Source organism: Sceloporus occidentalis, unplaced genomic scaffold (genome assembly GCF_023333645.1).
Source record: "Sceloporus occidentalis isolate IW3139 unplaced genomic scaffold, rSceOcc1.0.p SCAF_3, whole genome shotgun sequence".
Classification (NCBI taxonomy): domain Eukaryota; kingdom Metazoa; phylum Chordata; class Lepidosauria; order Squamata; family Phrynosomatidae; genus Sceloporus; species Sceloporus occidentalis.
Genome location: NW_028316983.1, coordinates 28163642 through 28183141, shown reverse-complemented (window position 1 = coordinate 28183141; position 19500 = coordinate 28163642). Strand labels below are relative to the sequence as shown.

Genomic DNA, 19500 nt, shown 5'->3' with positions numbered 1-19500 from the left:
TTTTCTTCTTTCAGGCAGGCAGTTGGAGCTAGCCTGCCTCTCTCCCCCCAAGATGGTGGCCGAAGGGAGGGCTTTTCTTCTTACAGGCAGGCAGTTGGAGCTAGCCTGCCTCTCTCCCCCCCAAGATGGTGGCCGAAGGGAGGGCTTTTCTTCTTACAGGCAGGCAGTTGGAGCTAGCCTGCCTCTCTCCCCTCAAGATGGTGGCTGAAGGGAGGGCTTTTCTTCTTACAGGCAGGCAGTTGGAGCTAGCCTGCCTCTCTCCCCTCAAGATGGTGGCTGAAGGGAGCGCTTTTCTTCTTACAGGCAGGCAGTTGGAGCTAGCCTGCCTCTCTCCCCCCCAAGATGGTGGCTGAAGGGAGCGCTTTTCTTCTTACAGGCAGGCAGTTGGAGCTAGCCTGCCTCTCTCCCCCCCAAGATGGTGGCTGAAGGGAGGGCTTTTCTTCTTACAGGCAGGCAGTTGGAGCTAGCCTGCCTCTCTCCCCCCCAAGATGGTGGCCGAAGGGAGGGCTTTTCTTCTTACAGGCAGGCAGTTGGAGCTAGCCTGCCTCTCTCCCCCCAAGATGGTGGCTGAAGGGAGGGCTTTTCTTCTTCCAGGCAGGCAGTTGGAGCTAGCCTGCCTCTCTCCCCCCAAGATGGTGGCCGAAGGGAGGGCTTTTCTTCTTACAGGCAGGCAGTTGGAGCTAGCCTGCCTCTCTCCCCCCCAAGATGGTGGCCGAAGGGAGGGCTTTTCTTCTTACAGGCAGGCAGTTGGAGCTAGCCTGCCTCTCTCCCCCCCAAGATGGTGGCTGAAGGGAGCGCTTTTCTTCTTTCAGGCAGGCAGTTGGAGCTAGCCTGCCTCTCTCCCCCCAAGATGGTGGCTGAAGGGAGGGCTTTTCTTCTTACAGGCAGGCAGTTGGAGCTAGCCTGCCTCTCTCCCCCCCAAGATGGTGGCTGAAGGGAGCGCTTTTCTTCTTTCAGGCAGGCAGTTGGAGCTAGCCTGCCTCTCTCCCCCCAAGATGGTGGCTGAAGGGAGGGCTTTACTTCTTACAGGCAGGCAGTTGGAGCTAGCCTGCCTCTCTCCCCCCCAAGATGGTGTCTGAAGGGAGCGCTTTTCTTCTTACAGGCAGGCAGTTGGAGCTAGCCTGCCTCTCTCCCCCCAAGATGGTGGCCGAAGGGAGGGCTTTTCTTCTTACAGGCAGGCAGTTGGAGCTAGCCTGCCTCTCTCCCCCCAAGATGGTGGCTGAAGGGAGGGCTTTTCTTCTTCCAGGCAGGCAGTTGGAGCTAGCCTGCCTCTCTCCCCTCAAGATGGTGGCTGAAGGGAGGGCTTTTCTTCTTCAGGCAGGCAGTTGGAGCTAGCCTGCCTCTCTCCCCCCAAGATGGTGGCTGAAGGGAGGGCTTTACTTCTTACAGGCAGGCAGTTGGAGCTCGCCTGCCTCTCTCCCCTCAAGATGGTGGCTGAAGGGAGGGCTTTTCTTCTTCAGGCAGGCAGTTGGAGCTAATGATAATTAGTCCTGTTGACATTTTTTGTGGTAGGGGGAGGTAAGGAGAGCACATTGGGTCACCTTCATTGAATAGACACATACAATTAAGTGATATTTGTTCTTTCACTATATACAAGATCAGGGCTGAAACAGTTGTGCTTGTTTGTCTTTGTGTAATGTATGAAAATACTTAGAAGAAAGCTTAAGATTCATGTCTAGTTTGTGAAATGTGTAATTGTCTTTAAAGAGTATACTCTTTTATTGAATGTTTAAATACATTTTTTTAGAATCATTAGATTAAAACAGGACAGATATGAAGATTACTTTTACATAGATTTTATTATATAAATGTAAATGCCTTGTTTTTAAATAAAAGATAATAGAATGCAGCAAGGTTGTGTGGACTTACTCAAAAGTTGTTTTAGGGGTTTTTTCTTACTCAAGTGGCCTTTTCTTGAAGATCTTTGGTATAATAGCAGTTTTATATTGCTTTGATATTGATTAAACAGGTTTTTGCTGTTCTAATAGCATTTCTTCTTCCCAACAGCTTATATACAAGGCCATGCAGAAACACCATTCTATCGGTTTTCCTTAGCAGATGGAACACTAGTGATAGCACAGACAAAAAGTAAACTGTTCCGAAATCCAGTTACCAATGATCGTCATGGGTTTATCTCCACTCACTTTCTTCAAAGGTAAAAACAACAGTTTGAAGAGTACTTGCTTTCATTAAACATTTAGGTTGGCATTCCTTTGATGATCTACATGGGTGTCACTTTCTGTTTAGAAGAGAAGATAGCACATACGTGCAAAAGCTGTGAAGGAAACATTGTAGAAGTGACTGCTTGAAGAACATAGATTTTATCTCCCCTTCCTTGCCACTGCTATGCAGTCCTGGAAGAACCACACTTTCTAGCACAGTTCACCACTAGGATTCCAGCCTTAGAAGGCAGAATGTGTGAAATTAAAAGCATGGTTTCAGTAGAGTGAGTTACTAATCTATCAGAACAAAAAACTGGAAAGCACGTACTCACAGTAATAAAATAATAATAATAAAATCGTTATTTATATTTCCCGCCTCTCCCCATGGATCGAGGCGGGAGCACAATAGATAAAATCAGCATTACAATACATAGATTTTCACAAACTCACACATTTCTACAATATATGAATTACGGGTCAATTATAAAAACAGTAGAAAAATAAAGGAAACAAAGTCCCATGTGCTGTGTGATGGTCCAAAAACCTTTAATTTCTTTTGAAAACCCACATATTTCGACCTTGTCACTAATTGGCCTTCTTCAGGGGCTATTACCAGAAATGTCTCGATTTGCAGTTTTCACTCTCAATCAAAGTGGACCCTCTGAGTATTAGAAGAAAGGTAAAAATGCTTCCTGCAGCAAGCTTAAATTATTCCATGGTGACACACTTTTTTAAAATACACTATGAAAGTACTGGCAGTCACTTTTTTCTCCATTGGACAAGAATAGAATGACACATCGCCTCAGCATTTAATTCACCGTATATGTAATACACTAATGCTTTGCGTATGTGTAATTTTCAGAGAACAAAATGGATATCGACAAAATACTGGTACAATGGGACAGAGCATCAGAGCATCTACCACTGGGGGTGCAAATTCAGGTGGTGGTGTTATGAATATGCTGCCTGGGCCAAACGTACCTTTGCAAAACAGGACCTATGGCATGGGAGATCCTAACTTAATAGGACAGATGAGTGGTGCTAGATATGGTGGTCCTGGAAATATGGGAACAGTGACCTCTGGACAAGGAATGCAGTCTTCTCCTTATCAGAGTAACTATGGATTAAATATGAGCAGCCCACCACATGGCAGCCCAGGTTTGAATTCCAATCAACAGAATTTAATGATATCCCCTAGGAATCGTGGGAGTCCAAAAGTGAATTCACATCAGTTTTCTCCTGTAACAGGTAAGTCTTTTTCATTCGTTCATTCATTCATTCAAAAGGTTTTTTGTTTGTTTCAGAATGTGAGATCTTTTTCAGAATTTGAAGTCTGTTATGCATCTGACCATAGATAAGGATGTATTATTTCCAAGGTGTGGTGAACCATATTGAGGTGGTGTAGGATTTGGACTTGCAGCCCCCTGTGGATTGGATGGGGGCGGGGGGGGGGTTCTACTTCTGTGCTTTGCCCAAGGCCATGGATTCATTTCCCCTTCCACTGATCTTTAACTACTATTTCCCAGGGTGGGTTACAACATAAATATAAAGCAAAATCATCATCATCTGACCCATCATTCCACCAGTATATTATGAAATATGGAATATAGTTTTAGATCCCACTGGCTATGTATTGTGCTGTTTAAAATGTTCATCATTTATTAAATATGTTGTATTTCACTGAAGAGAGACAGTGTAGTGTAGTGGTTTGGACTACAACTCTAGAGACCAAGGTTCGATTCCCTGTTTGGCCATGGAAACCCACTGGGTAACCTTGAGTAAATCACATGCTCTCTGCCCCCAGAAAGCCCTGTGATCACTTTAGAGTCTCTGTAAATAGGAAATGACTTGAAAGCACACAACAACATTTCACTGAAAGACATCAATAAATATACACTTGGCTGTTTTCTCCAATAAGTTTTTCTTTCCTGTAGGTGTGCACTCTCCAATGGGACCTGCCAGCAATACTAGCAACAGCTTTTCAAGCAGCTCACTTAGTGCTCTTCAGGCCATTAGTGAGGGGGTTGGAACTTCTCTTCTGTCTACACTTTCTTCACCAGGTCCGAAACTGGACAGTTCTCCAAATATGAATGTTTCTCAACCGAGTAAAATGGGGAACCAGGACTCAAAGAGCCCCGCAGGCATATTTCCAGAGCAAAATCAGGTGGAGAGCTCTATGTGTCAGTCAAACAGCAGGGACTCTCTTGGTAACAAGGATAGTAAAGAGGAAAGCCTTGAAGGACCTGACCAAAGGGGACCAGCTGAAAGCAAAGGGCATAAAAAACTTCTTCAGTTACTTACTTGTTCCTCAGAGGACAGAGGGCATTCAACACTGTCAAACTCTCCCTTAGACTCTACTTGCAAAGAACCATCTACCAATGCTACAAGCCCTTCATCTGGAGTCTCCTCTTCTACCTCTGGAGGGGTTTCTTCATCAAACATGCAAGAGAAGCATAGGATTTTGCATAAGTTGCTACGGAATGGTAATTCTCCCGCAGAGGTAGCAAAAATCACTGCTGAAGCTACTGGCAAAGATACATACCATGATAGCAATACGGTTTCCTGTGGGGAAGGAGCAGTGAAACAAGAGCAAATGAGTCCTAAAAAGAAAGAGAACCATGCTCTGCTTAGATACTTACTGGACAAAGATGATGGAAAGGATCCACTTTCAAAGGACATTAAGCCTAAAGTAGAATGTTTAGACAGCAAAATGGGACAGTGCTGTAGTTCTGCCATACCTACATCAAGTCAAGAAAAAGAGATGAAAATAAAAACAGAACCCACAGAAGAGGTGAAGTATTCCAGTGTTAAACTGAAGCTAGGGCATAATTTCAGTTGCTACTACTAGGCAGAGTATATTAAATGAATCAGTCACTGAATGGCAAGTCATCATGTGTGCAAAATTCATCAATTCATTGAGTCTGATTTAGGGTACATCTGCATTGTAGAAATAATGCAATTTGATACCACTTTAATTGCCATGGCTCCATCTTACAGAATAGGGATTTGCAGTTTTGTGAGGTATCAGCACTCTTCAGCAGAGAAGGCTAAAGACCTTGTAAAACTACCAATCCATGGATTCCCCATAAGATGGATCTACAACAAATAAAGTGGTGTCATACTGCATTATTTCTGTAGTGTAGCTGCACCCTCTGTTGGAACAAGCAATTGGATTTTATGCCTTTGTTAATGAATTCTTAACTTTTTTTTTAGATCAACAAATAAATTGATGAACTTATTTTCAAATAAGCTTGTAATGAAACAATGTCCTTTTCAAAGTATGTTTGACAAACCTTTGCCACCTGAACAGTGAATGACTTGATATTGCAGAATGCTTTAAAAAGAATGTTAAGACTTTTTTCCATTGTCCATTCTTAAGTTATCAACAATATAATGTTAATGCTTTTTACTTGTATTTAAATTATACATATGTAGAGTTCACAGCAGAACCATCCACGAAGAAACGTCCATCTATAAGAGACAAGGTAGAAAATGCCTTGAAACTTAGCCTTTGGGTTACGATAAGTCAGAAATGATTTGAAGGCACACAACAACAAAAACAAGAAGTGTGCCAGTCCTAAAACACATGCTACACATTAGTTTTTAAGCACATACATGAAAGAATTAAAATTAAGAAATTAAATCTGACAATACATTGGACTGGGTTTTTAGTGATTCAGGAAAGCCCTAACTGGTTGATCAACTAGACATTACAATCTTCATTTTAAATTTTCCAAGATATCATCTATTTAAATTATATGTATATACATGAGAAAGAATACACAAATGCAAATGAATCCATTTCTGTCCCCCATATTAGGACTAACCAGATATTTCTATGGGCTTCCAGCTAGCTGTTTTACAAGTTATTAGTAATTTTCAGATGGAAATTTAAAGAATGAAATTAATTTCTAAATATTTATTCTTCATTTCAGATGAGTGGAGATTTGGTGGATAATTTAGACGCAATTTTGGGTGATCTAACTAGCTCAGATTTTTGCAGTAATCCCGTGTCTACGAATGGGAGTAATATGGGGAATAAGCAACCATTATGTCAAGGAAATACGTCACACGGTAAAGAGCTTTTCTTCAACAAAACATTGTTTTACTTAGCAATCATTGTATTTCATAAATGCATGTTTAAGCTATGCTCCACCCTCTTTTTTTTAATTCCCAGGAAGTAAGCTTAGTCTTTGTTGGTTGTTCTTTTAGTGCTAAAGTATAATTATCCAGCAGACATATACTATAATACCTGATAGTGAACTTCAGAGACGTTGAGCTTTTTAAATCTTTGCATTGATGAAACACAAGAAACCAGCAAACTTAACGCTACAAGCCTAGCTTTGATAGTGAAAACAGCTGCATGCCACTGGGAAGTTTGTAGAGAATCAAATCCAGTAGTTCCTTTTCCTGCATTTTCCCGAAGGCTGTGCATGCTTATTTAAACAAAGCACAGTGTACTTCTAGAATATATAATTAGGGGAGTTAAGAGGGCACACAGTTCAGATTGTTTTAAATGATAATTTGAGTAAGGAAAAGCAATCAGACGAGAACAGTAATATGCACCAGTCCTATTTTAAGATGAGGATGCTTATAAGAATTACAGTTAGATAAATTTTTACAGATCTGTACATTTCTACAGATTCTGGGCTGCATTTTATAAACCTTTTAGAGTTAAGTATGTATTTAGTATGTATGTATTTTGAGAAATTATGTACAGATTCAGAGAGATGTACCAGATTTATAGATTTATGTCATGTTAGATCAGTTGAACTAGATGAAAACTTTCTGGTCATTTTAGTCATCAGATCTACATAACAGTTTCTTTTTCTGATATCTGATAGAAATTAACTTCTGTGGTTTTTTTTATTAAGTTTATGGGTGATTTTCAGGTTTAAAATGGCAATTATATTTTAATTCTTCAACAGGTATGAGAAGTCCCCAGTCTGTACAGAACACACGTCCTCCTTTCAACAGAGCCATGTCTTTAGATAGCCCCATATCAGTGGGGGCAAGTGCACCAGTAAGAGGTGTGAATGCATTCTCCATGTTGCAGAAGCAAAACATGATGGGTGGTAGTCCACGAATTACGGAGAACCAGGAAAATTTTGGCATTAATATGGGTTTGTTGATTTCCAAACAAGCAGCTTTTAATTGTATTTGAATTTTGTTTTTTCTTAAAACAGAAATGTTGATGGACTAGCTATTATGAATATAAGAACAGATAGAATTGTATTATACTGTCTTATTCTGGTTGAGATTCTGAGATTTTGGCTCAAATAAATTTATTGTTGTTTTATTGTGATGTCTGAAAGCAGTCATCAAACAAATCAAAATTGAAAAAAAGTGATTTGAAGTGGGTTATCTAATTGTCATTTGTTAAAAGCATGACTTAGTGCAGTGCTTGAACCGACAGATTATAATTATATGGTTCCAGAGCTTCTGGAGCTCATTGTACCAAAAGGCTGGAGTGCAGGCCCGAGAAACAAGGAGCTCTGTGATGCTTTAAAAACTAATAACTTCCTTTTCATATGAGCATCATGGACTGTAGCCCACTTCATTAGATGAATGGAATATTAAACAGACTTAGACAATAAATCTGATTGAGGATTGTACTGTATAATGAGATAATGAAAATTAAATAGGAAAACATAAGTTTGTAACCAGAAACTTGAACTTTCTGCCCAGAAGAGAATGGACCTGTCGTAGACCTGCTGAAGCACCTCTACAGCCATTCTATTCCTATTGTGGATCAGAGAGGGATCAGAGAAGCATCTGGGTATGTCCATGTGGTAGTCACACCTCTAATAATTACATCAGCCATTGCGACCTCCAGAGGGTCCCAGTGGATCCTAGCTGATGATGTAATTTGCCTATGTCTACAGGAACATAGCCAGATGCTTCTGCAATCCCTGTCACTGCTCTCTACCGGGCCTACAGTAAGTCTGGGGACTGGTAAATGGCTCAGTATAGCAGTAGTTCTGCATGTTGTACTACTATGCTACACTAAGCTATGCAAGATAGTATCTGAAGTAAACTGAAATTAGGCAAACTAATTTATACTTATATTTAACAGGTTATGAAAAGATATGGCTGCAAAAAAGGGCCCCACGTGTGTTTATGAATTAGTGGTTGAAAACTATCTCCAGTCTCCACACATATTATTCGGTAGAAGGATGAGAACCTGTGATGTTTATATGTGGCTTATGCTTTTGGGACCAGATCTGTCATTATTTAGACCAGGGAACAAGAAGGCCTGCCATTAAAATTGCACAGTATTCAGTACTTTTTTGTAAGAGAAGTAATCTATTTTAAATGTGTTTTTTTTTCAAGGAGGACCTAGCAGAAATATGCCTATGAATCAGCATTCAGCGAGTGAATGGAATGTACAAAACTCAAAAGTGAGCAGGATGGAACCTACAAGTGCTGGTTCAATGGCAAGACCAGGAACAGAATGCAGTCTTTCCCTTTCGAGATCTTCAGTTGGTGGGTCCATGCCTGGCTTGCCCATGAGATCCAATAGTATGCCTGGAACCAGATCCATGCTCCAACAACAGATGATTCATATGAGTGAGTTTTTCTAACATTTATTGAAACCTTCAGTTTGGTGCATTTATAGCTACTGCAGATGGCACAAATATCTCAAGCACCTATATATATATATATATATATATATATATATATATATATATATGTTTCAAGACTGTATGTATAGCAAAGTCTACCATATTTTTGAACAACTGTTCAAAGCCAGTATAGGTAGATAGACTTTGGAGGACTGAGAAAACCTGTAATTACAGTTGACCCTTCTTATACACAGATTTTTTATACACTGATTCAAGCATACATGGTTGGAAAATGTTCCAAAAAAGTATAAATTTACCTTGATTTTCCATTTTTTATAAGGGACACCATTTTGCTATGTCATTATATTTAATGGGACTTGAGCATACACGGATTTTGTTATACACGGGGGATCTTGGAACCAAACCCCAGCGTATAACAAGGGTCCACTGTAATATCTAATGGAGCTTTGAATGTACTTTGCCGCTTTTTCTTTTTGTTAATATCCTAGTTCTCCGGAAAATATGTTGTCACCATGATCTGTCTCATAACAGTATTCAGTTTAAAGAAATACGTTTATAAATAGTTTGTAAGCTATAAAATGCTACATGAATTGTAAGTAATTGTTTATTAATACATGTAAGACAACATACTGAGTATTACACTAATTACAGTTCAAAGCCTGGTCCTTTTGCAAAAGAAATGGATCTGTGGATGTAAAGATGAAACTACTAAATGTTGGTAAATCATCATAGATAAATGATCTGTGCAAATCTACAGCGCTATATAAAATAATAATAATAATAATAATAATAATAATAATAATAATAATAATAGACTGCAACCTCCTTTCTGCCCTATTGTGTCACAGTCTTGGGGAGAAAGTTGAGATACAAATAAAAATAAATAAATAAAATATTGTCCTTGAGTCCATTTGCGGAGAAACCTGGTGCTGCCAGCTTCATAACTGGGCTAGGATGCAGGAAGAAATTTCCCTATGTTATGAAATGCTCACCTTATACTTTTGCTCACCGTTTGATGATAATACCATTTTGCCCCCCTTTTGGGTGGACTTTTAGTAAAGATTATAAAGAGGCTGATTTAATACTAAAATAGTTGTATAGTGATTTTATTGTCATATTTTGTCAGCTTAAAAATGCCTTCATATGTTGTTGGACTGACTGTGCCAATGATTCAGAAATTTACTCCATGCCAAAATGAAATTGTTTTATAGGACCAAATGAGATGACTATTGGTATGGGCGGAAATCCTTATGCACATCCAGGACCATCTAATCAACCAAATGCGTGGCCTGACAGCATGCTCTCTGTTGAGCAAGGTCCACGAGGTTCACAAAACAGGTAATAGATGATTCAGAATATGGAATGCTAGTCAACTGACGCCCTGTTTTTTTTGTTTGTTTGGTTTTGGGTTTTTTTGCCATGATCATTGTCATAATATTCTAATCATGTCAGAAGAACACTTCTGTAAACAAACTTATTCAAAAGTGCTGAAGATGGCCAAAGCTATAGATTATATTATAATTCATTAAAGTTTTCCTAGTAATTTATTACTAAATATCTCCACTTCTGGAAGAACAAAATGCTGAGAAGCTTGTTTGCTTGTTTGTTTTTAACTCCTGGCATAATATCATAGTCATGGCAATAATAACTTACTTTAGTAAATACATATTATGCCAGATTGTTTTTCAGACATAGTGTGGAACTCTGGCTTAAAGGAACCAGGATTTCCATGCTGGAAGATGAGAGGAGAGGAATAACACAATAATTGGCCTGATGTTTACATCTAGCTTAGAATAATAGAGTTGGAAGAGGCTTCATGGGCCATAAGACCAACTCTCTACTCGGTACAGGATCTCCAGCAAAAGTATCCCCAGCAGGTAGCTGTACCAGCCTCTTTCTGAAGGGCACCTCACCACCTCTTTAGGCAAGTGGTTCCATTGCCAAACCGCTCTCACTGTCAACAAGTTCCTTCCAATATTAACGCAAATCTATCTTCCTGTTAATTCAGACAATTACGCCTGTACCTACCCTTTGCAGAAGCAGAGAACAGGCCTGAACTCTGTTCTCTCTGACAGACCTTGAGGTATTTAAAGAATACAAACATGTCACACCCAGGTCTTCTCTTTACCAAGCTGAGCAAGCCCAGTTCTTTCAACCTTTCCTCATATGTTTTGTTTTTCATATCTCTTCATTATCCTTGTTGCTGGTCTCTGAACCTTCTCCAACTTGGTGGTTGTTTTTGTGCGCTTTCAGGTTATTTCCGACTCACAGTGACCTTCAGGTGTACCTATGGGGCTTTCTTGGCTAGATGTGTTCTGAAGGGGGGGGGGGCGCCTTGGGAGGCTGGGATAGTGTGATTTGCCTAAGGTCACCCTAGGCTTTTATGGCTGATGATTTGAACTTTAGTCTCCAGCGTCATAGTCTAGTCTAGTTCTAATGACTGCACTATACTGGTTCTCGTGCACTTCTTAAAATGAGATACCTAGAACTGAACACAGTATTCCAGATGCGGCCAGACAAGCACCAAATATAGTAGGATTATTACTTCCCTTTACTTAGAAACTGCTCCTGTTAATTATTCTAAAAAACAAACAACCCATTTTCCTCCTTTGCTGTAGCATCACACTTATATTCAGTTTATGATCAACAATAATCTTGAGGTCCCCTTCACATATAGTACTGCTGAGCCATGTATCGCCCTTGATATACTGATCTATTTGATTTTTTTGACCTAACTGTAGAGTAGAATAGGGTTTACAATACCAGGGGTGTTTTATCTGAACTGGTCCAGTATCTAAAATTTCCAGATGCTGATGGGAGACAATGGAGTGATCATTGTGTCATTCCCTGTTTATGAGGTTTTCAGTTGGCTGGGCAAACATTGGATTAAATTAAGCATTTATTCTGATCTGGATTAGCAAATTTTTACATCATATTTCTAATGTCTTTAATATGTTATGTGCTGATGTTATTATGGGGTATCATTAGAATGTCTGCTAAATTTTGTAATAGTTTTGTTGCAGAAGATGTTGCTTTCCTTTTCTTGTACCCTGCTTACATGTCAAGTGAAACTTTTGCAATTCTATACAATGGAAAATATATTTCCTTTGAAAAGCCTTCATGCCACTGAACAATGGAATCTCTGAAAATGTATGTAAATGTCAATGAGTATGAGTATTCTTAATAATTGCAGTATCTTGACTTTCCTAGGCAAGTAGTTAGAAATTCCTTGGATGACCTCTTATATACTTCTCCAACTGTTGATGGCCAAAGTGATGAAAGAGCTCTTTTAGATCAACTACACACATTGCTGAGTAGTACAGATGTCACTAGCCTTGAAGAAATTGATAGAGCCTTAGGAATTCCTGATCTTGTAAATCAAGTAAGTTACAAGTTCTTTCAAGGTGCTTATTGTTCAGTTGGTAAAACAATTTAAAATATTTTAGGAAAAACTGACTGCAGTCCTTCCACCAGAATTTTGTAAATATTTTTTCTTCTCAGTGAGAATTGATTTTATATATGACAGGATTCTGCAATTTTAAACCCAAACTGAATAGTGCCTGTCATCTATGCAATGGCCTACAACCTTCTTGAAGGTCTAGTTAGCCAGTAAAAGCAGGTACTGATCAAAATGTGGTCGCTTAATGTTGTTTGCTGGATTAGCCCTTAGATAAATAATGTTGCAGTGCCATTTTATAGTGAAGACAAATGTGGCTTGTCTCTTCATCTTTTTTTAAAAAAAAAAAAATATCTACAAATCTGACCCTAAAAATTGGCTGACATGTGATGGATTTTGTTGTTTTGGATGGAATGCTATAGTAAAATATTTTGACCTCATGTTTATGTTGAGGGCAGGTTTTGGCGCCAGAATTAAGGATTTTGATATGACCTGTGGATAAGTTGAGGGTAAAACCCTAGGGCAGTGGTGGCGACCTTATGGCATGCGTGCCAGAGGTGGCACTCAGAGCCCTCTCTGTGGGCACACGCTCTGTCACCCTAGCACAGAGTTCGCCAGAGTTTGTTACTAGAAAGCCAGAGGAATGTGGCACTTTGTGATAAGTAAGTGGGTTTTGGGTTGCAATTTGGGCACTCGGTCTGTAAAAGGTTCGCCATCACTGACCTAGGGGCATGTAGCAAAGGATGTGAAGAATGAAGCAAAGGAAAATGATGCCAAAAAACTTAAAATTTCTGGCAGGCATAACTGTTGTGCTCACCCTAAAGACTGTGGAAACTACAGTGAATGTGACTGTGCAATGTGTGGAAGAGGTGAACAGAGATAGGTAGGGCTAATAAAATGCACACATGTCAAAAAGAATGTAAAGGAAAAGTAATTAATAGTGATTATACCCTTTAATTTGAATATGGTACCTTTGCTTGATTTTAACCCAGAAAGGCTGACACATATATCTTATTCATATCTTTTAAAGCTGGATTCCTCTTGGTATTACTTTGAAGGGAAGTGCCAAAGAGCTGCCACTGCTGCCATTTTCCTGCCCAGGCATTCAAAAAGGCCAGAACCGGTTCTATGGCAGAGAGAGTAGAGGGGGTTGGTTCTTCTTTTAGCTACTCCTAGGATGAACTAAGCTCTCACCTTTTGCCACTCAAAGAATGGGATGATTCCTTTTTAAAAATAAGAATTAAAGTACAGTACTTACATTGGCCCCATGGATAAGTCAACGCATATTTTTGAAGTTTTTGACTAAAATTTCTACATTTCTACATGAGTATATGCAGTAACTCAAGAAGTTCAAGATTTGCACTTTGCGGAATCTGTTTAATTATATATTTACTACCAGAGATTCTGTTTCTAAAGAGGGTATTTGATATGTTCTATAGTACATTGGCAGTTTTCTGATGGGCAGAAAAGCATGTAATAAATAATTTTATTAAATAATTTTTTTTAAAATCACAGAACAGTTATTGCATACCTTGACAATTTTCACAGGCTTATGGGGGAATCTTTCAAGTATTCACAGGCTGCCAAAAACTACCATAGTTGCCAATAGTTGTTGATAATCAGTACTCCCCAGTATCTCTTCTGTCCATGTACTGTATTTTGTGGATCTTGCTCTCCTTCAAAATCTCACCAGTAAAATCTGAAAACTGAAAAATGCCCTAGATTTTAAAATAATATGAAGTTCTTCTGTTTACCTAGTTATATTACAAAAGGTGATACTAGATTATTGCAGTATATGAAGCATATTTTCAAGTTCTTTATTTTTTTAAAGGGGCAAGCATTAGAACCCAAACAAGAACCATTTCATGGGCAAGAGTCTACAGTAATGATTGAGCAGAAGCCTGCAATGTATGGTCAGCCCTACCAGGGGCAGGGAGCAGCAATACCAGGAGGTTTTAGTAGCATGCAGGGTCAACAGGCAGCTTTTAACTCTGTGATGAACCAGATGAACCAACAGAACAATTTTCCAATACAAAATATGCACCCCAGGGCAAATGTAATGAGGCCAAGAACCAACACACCAAAGCAACTCCGCATGCAGCTCCAACAGAGGCTTCAAGGGCAGCAGGTAATCTGTTGTATCTTTTTTTCCAGCAGTTTTCTAAGGCGGGGAGCTTTTTTTTCTTAGCAAAGAATAAGACACGTTTAAGATATTGCTTAAAATTAACACGTGTTCACTTAACCTGATATTCTGGATAAACTATGATTTAATTCCACATTATTACTTACTTACTTTTCACTAATACTGTCAGACATGCTTTGATTGTGTATTCCTGCATGGCAGCAGGGTTGGACTGGATGGCCCTTGTGGTCTCTTCCAACTATATGATTCTATGATTATTTCATCACTGGAACTTATATACTTTCCCCCCCTAATAATTCTATTAAGTAATCAAGGTGAAAATGAATGTTTATGTTTAAATGGTTTTAATGAGATCCATTGAACAAGATGTTGTTGTTTTTCATTCAGTGATACTGCTTGATCTTGAATTAGTTTCACATAAATCTTTTTGCTGTATTTCTTATCAGTTCTGTTAATTATTACATCCTACTTTTCAAGTTCTTAAATCAAACACGTCAAACACTTGACATGAAAATGGAGAATCCCAACCCTGGTAATGCATCAGTGATGAGACCAGTTATGCCTCCACAGATGGGATCACAAGTGAGTCACACTGCAATCTTTGCCAGTCTCTTCATCAGAGCAATTAATATTTTATATTTTTTCTACTTCCAGTACTTCTCTTAGGTTTGCCGTTTCCTATGTGTCCCCCATCTTTCTCCATTAACCATATGGTATATCCCTGCCCTTATTTTCTCCTTTTTCTGTCCTCAACCCATGCCTGAATAGGAGTTACAGTAACATATTTAATTAGCTACAATGTTTTTTGATAGATAGGCATTAGATCATATCTGCAGTCATAGAAGAGTATTCCCAAGATCAGCCAGGAGTTTGGGATGCTAAGGAACATCGGTCAAGCAAGCCTGGATTCAGGGTCTGCTTATTATTTAGGAGCAGAGTTCATCCAGCCATATCTCTTTTGGGCATGCTTCATTCCATGTCCGGGTTTTCTGTTGTTCTTCCCTCCCCATCAATCAATTTGGCATACTGTGGCCAATGAATATAGTCAATTCTTGTTGATCTTTTTTCACACACCCTTGTGAAAGATGTTTTTGTATTATTGCAAATTTTGCCTTCCCTTAAACCAGGGCTAGGCAATGCAGATTTTTCGGTGGCGAGGGGAATATTGTTGGGGGTGGGATGGAGTAGGAGACTCTGAGGGCTGCAAAAAGGCTTTGGCCAGTTGCATGTGACCTGTGGTCCACACAATTCTCAGACTGCAGGAAGGAGCCATTCAGGAAAGGGTTAACTGCAATCAACAAATCAAAATCACCTTTAATTACGAAAAATATGAATTCAAAGGAAGAAAAAGAAATTCAAAAATTAACAGGGATCGAGGTAAAAAAAAGGTAGATATTTAGGTATTAATGTTTCAAAAAGATCAACAGAATTATTTGAAAATAATTACACTAAAACTTGGAAAGAAATTCATAAAGATCTATTAAAATGGAACAATCTAAAACTTTCTCTTTTAGGTAGAATCTCAGCCATCAAAATGGCAATCTTACCTAAAATGCTATATTTATTTCAAATGCTACCCATCATTATTAATAAAAAACCTTTTATAATGTGAAATAAAGAAATCTTGAAATTTATTTGGCAAGGAAAAAAACCTAGGAGAAAATTTAAAATTCTCCAAGATGGAAAAAATAGAGGAGGTCCAGCGCTACCGGATTTTAACTAATATTAAGAAGCATGCGGACTTGAATGGATTACGGATTGGATAAAATTAGAAGACAAAAGATTACTAGAATTAGAAGGGGATGGGACTAAATCTGGATTCCATTCCTATCTTATATATGGAAAAGAAAAAACGGATCAAATTGTTAACAATCATTGTATAAGGATAGCCCTGTTAAAAATTTGGGGAAAATATAAGAATAGAATAATAAATAAAATTCTTCTTCATGGTCTCTGCGAATCATACAAATGGGTTTCACTGCACCTGCGCAGTGCTGTTCGGAAACTTCTGGAATCACTGGGCAAAGTTTACTTTGCAACATATAGAAATTTTTTGGCGGTAACTCCGCCCACCCGTTATAAAGCCCCTGCCTTCCCGCTCTTTTCCCCAGTTCCTTTTTTCCGCCGCGCTAGCTGCTTCAGGGAACTTCGCTCGCTTTAGCTTGCAATCGGAATCACTTTCACTTTTGACCTCGGACCGTCTCTTGACCGTTCTTTGTCTCCTGCTCCTGGTAACTTCGAACTCTCGGACTGTTGACCTCGTTTCTGGACTTTCCCTTTCAACTTGTCGACTTCGGAAAATGCCTGCTCCATTTAAGAAGTGTGATGTCTGCAGGGGCAAGGTGCCCATCCAGGACCTGCACTCCTCCTGCCTCCTCTGCTTGGGCAAGGACCATGATATGAAGGCTTGCCCGCTCTGCAAGTCCCTCTCATCCCAGGCTCGCAAGAACCTTGAGTCCCAGCTGACCTCGGCCATTGCTCTGGGCAAGGTTCAGGAGGGAGGCCCCCGTCCATCATCGGCTCCTTCGGCCCCGCCGCCTGCCTCATCTTCCCGGGCGAGTGTGTCCAGCGTGGTGTCTGCCCCGCCGATGGCAGGATCGTCCACCACCACCGATGTGGCCCGTGGGTCACATAAACCCAGTGCCACCGACAAGCCCTCCAAGCGCCCCCACAAGCAGTCAGGGACTGAGGGTACCGAGCCCAGGGCAAAATCCGGGAGGAAGCCGTCCCCGGAGGGCGCGCGCACGAAGGATCGCGCGGAGGTGGAGGTCTTGTCGGTCCTGACTCCGTCCTCCAAGGCGTTGTCGAAGGCATCTCGACACGCCTCCAAGCTGCCCGAGACGGGGACATCCTCTTCAGGAAAGGCTGCACCGGTGGAAAAGGCGAAGACATCTAAGCCTCAATCCACGGGAGCCGTCGTCCTGCTGGACCTGCCGGACAACCCTTTCTTCCCCCCCCCGAGGATCAGGCTGAGACGCCACAGTCGTCTAAGAAGAGGCACCACAAGGAGGCAACTGAAGGCTCCGCACCAAAGAGGTCCAAGCCCTCCAAGGACCACACCGGGTCGGAGTTCTCCTCCAAGGGAAAGGAGCGCACTTCCCACAAGCAACGATCCCCAACGAAGAAGGCTCCAACACCAGCCTCTTCGCGCCCTGATGGCTCCTCCTCCTCGCATGCGGCCGCTCTCCTGGACACACCGCTGCCGTCGACGGTCGACTTTGCCCGCGCTCATGCGCAAGCATTTGAGCTCCCTCTGTGACTGTCACCTCCACCTTCCATCCATTCGGAGGTCGACGAACCGATGGAGAGGGACAATGACATGTTTTTTGACCCCGAATCTGGGAGATACTACATGCCGAGGGAGACTGCCTTCAGGGAGTTCACCCGGCTCAACCTGTGCCCGGTGGCCCCCCAAGTTGACGAGCCTGCTCCTTCCCATGCGACGGCCTCAGCCTCTGCACCACGCTGCTCCCCAACGGAGCCACCGGCCCTGCAGATTCCGGCGCGTTCAGCAACTCGAGTCAGGGTCCCGGACATCCCGCTTACCTCGGACACCGACTCCGAGGGGGAGCCCTTGCTGCCGTCGGGGGAGCCCTCGGATGACGACGACACCTCCGTCCAGGCGTCTCCGCAGCGGATGCACCACCCGGAGCCTTCCTCCCCGACGGATCATATGCTGCCTCCAGTCGGTCCGAGAGACTTTTCCAATGCTACTCGGAACTGAAGAAGGGGTTGCCCGTGTCTGCGCAGAGGTTTTCCAAATGGGTGGCTGGTACCATCCACCTCTGCTATGAACTGCTGGGCAAACCTCTCCCTGGCAGGGTTCGGTCCTACTCCACGAGAGCAGTGTCAGTATCCTCTGCATTCCTGTCGGGCATTCCCTTGGAGGATGTCTGCAAGGCTGCTGTCTGGTCCCAGCCATTGACTTTTATAAAGCACTATAGGCTGGACACCAGAGCCATCTGAGACGCAGCTTTCGGGAGGGCTGTGTTGGTTTCAGGGTTGCATTGATTGCACTACTGATGGTTTGTGTTCAGCATTTATGTACTTAATGCCACTGTTTTACATTCTATCGAATGTTGATTTGCACAATTTCAATGGGACTGGTCTTGCATGACCTTTTATTCCCTTCTCAGGTTTTGCAATGTTATTGCTATGTTGAGTTTGTGCATGAACAAAAAGACTGACTCTTTTTATGGTTCAAGGTGTTTATTGTTACAATAAATATGTCTTTGGTTTACCATAGCTTTGGTTTCAGGACACTCCCTCCGCCGCTTACCTAAGCTTGTCAGTCTAAACCCATTTGTATGATTTGCAGAGACCACGAAGAAGAAGGACAGGTTGCTTACCTGTAACAGTATTTCTTCAAGTGGTCATCTGCGAATACATACAAATCCTACCCGTCCATCCCCTCAGTGTCCTGCTCTTATTGGCTCTTTCCATCGCCTGCTTGGCGGAAAAATTGCGGAACTGGGGAAAAGAGCGGGAAGGCAGGGGCCTTATAATGGGTGGGTGGAGTTACCGCCAAAAAGTTTCTATATGTTGCAAAGTAAACTTTGCCCAGTGATTCCAGAAGTTTCCGAACAGCACTGCGCAGGCGTCCCGAAACCCATTTGTATGTATTCGCAGATGACCACTCGAAGAAATACTGTTACAGGTAAGCAACCTGTCCTTCCCATGTGGTTTTCAACACAAGAAGCACTTTTTAAAAATGAAATTGCCAGGGAGCAAAAATGGTGTATATGCAAGGATTAACTAGTGAAAGAATCAGGAGAATTTAAAATAGCTAAATTAGAAAATCTAGAAACTAATGGTTTTAAGTTGGGATGCTTCAATATAGGCAACTTTATGAGAGGTTTAAATTAGATATTAAAAATCAAGGAATAAATGAAAATAAAACCGAATTAGAAGAAATTTTACAAGGGAAAAAGAAAAATATGATTGGTACTATTTATGGGAAATTGCGGGAGTACCAGATGGAAGAAGAAGTGGTGAAAGAAAACATGATTAAATGGGCTATAGATATCGGACACCCTATAAAACTAGAACAATGGGAAAGAATTTAGAACAAAAATCTGAAATATACAGCGTCTCAAAATTTAAAAGAAAATTGGTACAAATTATTCTATAGATGGCATATGTCCCCTGATAAAATAGCTAGAATATATAAAAATGCTCTTAATAATTGTTGAAAATGTAAGGAATCACTGG

General features: G+C 41.0%; 1 protein-coding gene across 5 annotated transcripts in view; it reads left to right on the top strand.

Moving 5' to 3' along the window:
- The window catches only part of NCOA3 (nuclear receptor coactivator 3), a 186067-nt gene that overhangs the window by 150545 nt on the left and 16022 nt on the right, over positions 1–19500 (top strand). For 4 of the 5 annotated variants that reach the window (XM_089513877.1, XM_089513879.1, XM_089513878.1 and 1 more), the window contains 10 exons: positions 2008–2155; positions 3025–3410; positions 4097–4953; positions 6098–6236; positions 7091–7285; positions 8496–8732; positions 9961–10087; positions 11960–12131; positions 13978–14274; positions 14767–14871. In XM_089513877.1, the coding sequence (XP_089370003.1) occupies positions 2008–2155; positions 3025–3410; positions 4097–4953; positions 6098–6236; positions 7091–7285; positions 8496–8732; positions 9961–10087; positions 11960–12131; positions 13978–14274; positions 14767–14871 (2663 nt within the window). The remainder of the gene's footprint in view (positions 1–2007; positions 2156–3024; positions 3411–4096; positions 4954–6097; positions 6237–7090; positions 7286–8495; positions 8733–9960; positions 10088–11959; positions 12132–13977; positions 14275–14766; positions 14872–19500) is intronic. The other variant, XM_089513880.1, reaches the window with a different exon arrangement.